General features: G+C 39.8%; 1 protein-coding gene across 2 annotated transcripts in view; it reads left to right on the forward strand.

The window, feature by feature from the left end:
- Positions 1-6,000, forward strand: part of WAC (WW domain containing adaptor with coiled-coil) — a 60,341-nt gene that overhangs the window by 45,732 nt on the left and 8,609 nt on the right. For both annotated transcript variants that reach the window (XM_009869286.1, XM_009869287.1), the window contains one exon: positions 1,066-1,184. In XM_009869286.1, the coding sequence (XP_009867588.1) occupies positions 1,066-1,184 (119 nt within the window). The remainder of the gene's footprint in view (positions 1-1,065; positions 1,185-6,000) is intronic.

Below are 6,000 nucleotides of genomic sequence, written 5' to 3' on the forward strand. Positions count from 1 at the left end.
TACTTTGGTAGATACTGTCTGACTTGCTCTCTGTGGTTTGTTTCACAGGAGTCTGTTTCTGAAACTGAGAGAATTTCTGGAGGTTCAGATGACCGCTAGTTAGTAATCTACACCAGCTTGATGTCAGCAAATGCCAGACAGGCTGCCTGATTTATACTTTTTTTTCTTTATGATTCCCTGGAACCCAGTTTTCTTCCTTCTCTCTTTCTTAAAATTGTTAGCTTGATTTGTGAGACTGGGGAATAAATTTGGGAACTGCTTCCTCTCTTGTGCGTACTTTAAAAGGACAGAGTTATGCAAAATATGGGAGAAAAAAAAGTATCTACTCCATTACTGTAACTTGGACACTAGTATATTCCCAACTTTTTCATCCTGTTGCAGTTCAGGAATTCACTTTAAAAAGACCATATATCACTGCTGGTGTCTTAGTATCCTAAATGTGAATGTGTACTACAAAGGAAAAGCGGAAAGCTACTGTGACTCTTTTTTTAGTCAGTCGTTGGTTTAGAACTGACTTTGAAACAGTTAAAAAAGGGGGAGTAGCAGATTGACAAGCATGCCTTAGATTTTTTTTTTTCATTTCTAATAGAGATAACATGATTATGACCTAATTCTGCTCTTGACACTTGTTTAATGTATTCTCAAATAGGAAAACTTTTACCTTTTTAAGTGAAAGTTTTATTTGGATAATGAGCAATTCTTCTGAGACGGAAAATGAGCCTGTTGCTCACATGGAAGATATGGTCAAAAATGAAATTAATTTGAACTATTTTACGTAATAAACTTGCAATATTATGACAAGTCAGATGGATCTAAATTTGCTTTTTTATGTCTTTGAAGTGCTCTGTTTTAATAATAATAAAAAAAAGCTATGAGAGATGTGGAACAAGAAATGATTTTTTTAAAAAAACAAACACCTTGTGAAGAGAATAAAAATGCTGTCAACAAAAGACCTTGTATCAGAACCCCCACTGATATTGTAACTTGTAATTTCTGTGTTTTCCTGTGGTTCTTTCACTTGATACTTACTGTGGAGGAATTCTAATGAGGCTTTTCATTTTGCAGGTTGCTACTCCAGGTGTTAAACAAGGACCAGTTTCACAGGCAGCACCTCAGCAGCCGGTAATTGCTGAGAAGCAGACAGGTCATGAACCTGCCTCTCCGCGAAGTCTTCAGCGCTCAAGGTATATTGAAGTACTCCTCTGTGTTGTCCTGGTTTTGCTCTGGATCCAATGTGTGTTGTCTATGTTGCACTTTTTGAATTCTTCTGGCCCGTGTATCGAACATATGATTTAATTGTGCTGCTATTGGGAGGACGGAGCTAAATAATTTCATTGCAGAGCTATTGTGACATAGATTCTCTATTTTAGGACCACCACTAGAGTTCCATTCACAGAAGCAAAATAGCATTCTTATTTCTACCCTGTCACTCCGGAGTCAATTTGACAAGTTGTTCCTTGTGTTGTGATTTCAGAGTTTGGAGGTTTTTGAATCTTTTTTTTGCAGTTATAAAGGATTAAATCCTTTAACTTTACGTGATTTGCTTAGTGCTAGATGCCTGTAGTGTCTTGCTGCAGTGTAATACGATTTTAGGAAGAACTGTCACGTGATTTTGCTGATTTAATGGAAAACATTAAGAAATGAAGTTAGTTTCACAAATACTTTTCCTTGGCCAGACATTTTTGTCAACATTGCAGCCTATTTAGGTATTGCATGATGTGAACATTTAGCTGTTGGTTTACAAGGTGGTTTTAGAATCTGTATCTTGTCTTAAATTTTTCTGCTGGGAAGAAGGGCTTTGCATTGCACGTGATGCAGTGCCCTTTGTCACATTGGTTCCTTTTGTGATAGAGTCGTGGTCAAGAACTGTGGCAGGAGGAGACTGCAAGTTGACTTTTTAAAAAGTGTATCATCGCTGCAAATTCCTGCCAAACTTTGCTCTGCTTGGCATCAGTATTTTGCTGGAGAAGGGATGCAAAGTTTGTCCTAGCAACTCTACAGCTGGAGCAGAACAGGCATGCCGGTTGTACTGTCCTGTGTTTGAGGAGGAGGTGGTACAGGAAGCAATACATGAACAGAGCAGGGTGCACAGGCTAGTACTGAAGATACTGTGGCAGTATGTAGTATTGTTTAGTATCCTGTATCTCAAATTGTTGCATACTTGTCACTGTGCTGTATTGTGCATCATGAGTTCATGCATTTCTGTTTGGTTTGGAAGTCTCATTTGCGAAAAATGGGAGATTAAGGAACAAGTGATTTAGAAAACCTGCATGACTGGTATTTTCTGTTTAGTGCAGTGGAGTTGAATGAAAATGGACCAGCTGAAATGTGATTTACTCATCTGCCAAAGATTTCCTGTGTCTGGGCAGTATTTCTAAATTGATATAAAACAGATTACTCATTTATAGGTGAACGCAATCACTTGGCTTGGGGACTGCTGTTGGGGTTAACTTCTACTTTTTTCATAGGAATGAACAACCGCGCAACCTTAGCTGTGGACAGGTAGTCCAAAAAGAGGCTCTGTGAATTAAGGTTGTATTTTTCCACAGCTTAAATACAGATTCGTAGTGCAGAAGTTATTCACAACTACATTTCCTTTGCTTTTACAATTATTAAAAGTTTTAAGTGAATGGAGCTGAAAATATTTTTAGCTTATTTGGGAGGAAGCACCATTTAAGACATAAGTGAATAGCTATCAATAACATTAAGGTTGTGAGCATTTCAGTTACGTAAATTAGGAAATTAATATGTCATAGGCATACAGTGAGTTTTTTTGTAAGAAGTTATTCCAAAGAATATAACTGCTTTAAAAATGGAACTAAATGAGTGTGTCCATAATTAATGGTTTCATCAGTTTGCTAGTTTCTCTCTCTTTTGAGAAAGGACTGGGAATATTTTTTCTTTGCCTTAGAAAATGCAAAGCTGTTGGAGGCGGGAAGCTGTTTCCTCCTGTTTTTTATAGTTTGTAGCAGTGTGTTGCAGAACCATCCTGTTCTCATACTCTTGTACGGATAGTTTAGCCTCTCTGGAAGCATTCTGTTACCTGTGGCATGGTCAGTCGTGAAGTCATCCAGCAGCTAAGGCAGGTGTTTGGCTTTATTGAAGCATTAAAAACTACAGCAGTAGTTTGGAACGGTCTGTCGTTGCTGCATATGGATCTCCCCCTACTGGTAACAGCAGCGCTGGGATATTTTGTGGCAGTATGTTTTGTTCATGCTTATGATACAACTTTATTTTTGATAAACCCGCAGATTTTATTTATTTTCCTGAAATGTTTCTGATGTGTTAGAGTGATTCTTACTGATAAATTAGGGGTCAGAGGAGCCAGGTTGATAAATGGAGAGGAGGCAAGTCATAGGGCAATTGAATCTGTTAGAACTAGGGTGTAAGTAAGCATTGAAGGCAATGCCTCAATTCTGCTTAGTTAATAAATATAGCCTTTCTCTGCACCATCAGTTTGCTGATAATGTATGAATACTTGAATAGGTAAAATAATTCAGGTTGGAAGGGACTTCTAGTTGTGATGTAGTCCAAATCCCAACTCAGAGTAGGACTGGCAAGTTTTAATTGATAAGGGCATTATTTAGGTGTTTTTTTAATATCTCTGGGCACCTTCTTCTAATGTTTGACTATCCTTAATGGTGAAATGTTTTTACCTTATGTCTAACTAGAATTCCCCTTGTGCAACTTGTGGCTCTGCCTCTTGTCCTGTCACTGTGCATTTCTGAAAAGAGCCTGCCTGCTCTCCCCATAGGCATTTAAAAACAGTAAGAAGATTCTTCGGTCCTCTTCCCTCAGCTTTCTCTTTTCCAGATTGAATAAACTTTTAGCTCCTCCCAATCCAGTATGGGCTTCAGCCACTTAGTGTGGTCCTCTGCTGGATCCCTTTGGTGTGGCAGTTTAATTCTTGTCTGGTTTTGGTCTGATAGCTGCACAGTGCTGCAGGTACCGTGGATCTCATAAGCTGTGAAGAGAGGGGAAGAATTGTTTTGTTCAACTACGTCTTGCTAATATAGTCCAGCACACACTTTGCCACAGGGATACGTTGTTGCCTTGCAGCCAACTTTTTCCCCACCCCGAGATCTTCAGGTCCTTCTATGCAAAGGTGCTTTCTACCCACCAAGCCTGTGCCTGCGTTCTGTGAAGTTGTTCCAGGATTGTTCCAGGACATTATCACACCCCAGGTGCAGGACTTTGTATTTGCATTTTTTGAACTTGGTTCCTGTCTGTCCATCCAGGTCCTTCTGAGTAACAACCTACCTGTTCGATTGACTGCTTCTTCCCAAGTAGGTCACATCTGCAAACTTCCTGAAGGTGCGCTGTGTGCCACCATCTAGATTTTTAATGAAAACATTAAGTATATGTTGGCTCCAGTATTAATCAGTGAAGCATAACACTAGTCACAGGCTTTTGATCTTCGTACTGCTGCCTGCAGCCTTTGAGCCCAGCAGTTCATTCGGTTTTCCACCCACCTTACATGAGAAATATGTAAATGAACAGTTGGGCTAGAATAGCGTGCAAGATAATTACATGGGCCTTCCTGAAGTCAGGGTGAACGACATCGTGATTTCCCCTTAACCTCTGAGCCAGTCGTCTTCATCAGAATTCAGTGACGTTGGTCAGGCGTACTTTTCCCTTGGTAAATGTATGCTGGCTCTTCTTTTGTGTGTTTTAGTCTTTTGTATAGCTGGAGCCCTTTCCAAGAAGACTTGCTCCTTAACTTCCACAGACACTAAGGTCAACTTGCCTGTAGTTCCCCAGGCTGCCATCCTTGTCCTTCTTGAAGATGTCTTTAATATTTGGTTTTTATTTACTTATTTGTTTATTGATTTGATTTCCCTCCCTCTCCTGTCATCAGGAGACTTGCCTGCTCACCATGCTGCTTCCAGATGATGCAGCATCTGAGTTTGACCAGCTTCCTTATGACTCTTTGGTTCATACCATCTGGTATGTGTCCAGTTCGTTTAACTGCGTCCTGGCTTCTTCCTCTGCTGTAGGTAATACTTCGCTCGCAGTGACTCTGCCGATGTGTTTGGGCACGGGGGAGGCGTCAAGGCAGACCATAGCCATAAAAACCCAGGCAAAAATAGTTACCTGCTGTCCTGGCCTTTTTCATGTCCTTTGTCTCATGGCTCCCTTGCCTTGTAAAGGGGCAACCTACCTGTTCCTTAACCTTTCATTTGCCCCTGATGTAGAGTCCCTGCTGTCCTTCATATTCTTGCCTAGTTTCAGCTACAGCTTCAAAATCTAAATGCGTTTTTTCCTAATCAACTGAACATTTCTATAGTAAGCGTTTACACTTTTAGGTGGTTTTGGAGGAGTTGAGCCAATCGCTGAAGGGAATGCAGAGCACAAACCCAAAGAATATTCTCTTCTTTTCCCCCTGTTACATCATATATTCCCTTTTGCAACTTCTGCCTGAAATCAAGGGAAATTTATTTATACAACTCTAACAAAGCTGCCTGCCAAAATTTTTTGCTTTTTTTTTTTTTTAATTTTATTTTCTAAGTTTTTAAACAAGTTTGGTGGTACTCATAGAAATAAGGTTAGTCTTTGATGCTGCAGAGCAGAGTGCTGTATCTAATTTGTTGGCTGCTTGTTTGCAAACCTGCTGAAATTTTTTGCAAGTGTGAATGATTAGGATAAATGGCTGGCCATTGGACTTCAAAGGTAGTTGTATTATACTAGCGTGTTTTCAGCCCTCAAGGGGTTAGGTTAGGTGATGAATTAAGATTCCTGTCAAATTTGTTTTTTGTTCATATTACTGTGTATCACCTGCAGGCAAGTAGTAAGAAAATTTTAAGAAATAGACTGAGATTATGGCCTGTGTTGAAAAGCTGCTGACAGTGGGAGAGTGATTGTAAACATAATCTTACAAGTGATGGCTAGCTACTTACACAATTGCTACTACTGTTTCTCAGCATATGTAGTGCCAAAGAACATCGTAACTGTCAGGTGCCATCACTGTTATGGTGCTAGTGATGTTCTTCTGTCCTGCTG

The sequence above is a fragment of the Apaloderma vittatum genome, unplaced genomic scaffold, assembly GCF_000703405.1.
Source record: "Apaloderma vittatum isolate BGI_N311 unplaced genomic scaffold, ASM70340v1 scaffold22695, whole genome shotgun sequence".
Classification (NCBI taxonomy): domain Eukaryota; kingdom Metazoa; phylum Chordata; class Aves; order Trogoniformes; family Trogonidae; genus Apaloderma; species Apaloderma vittatum.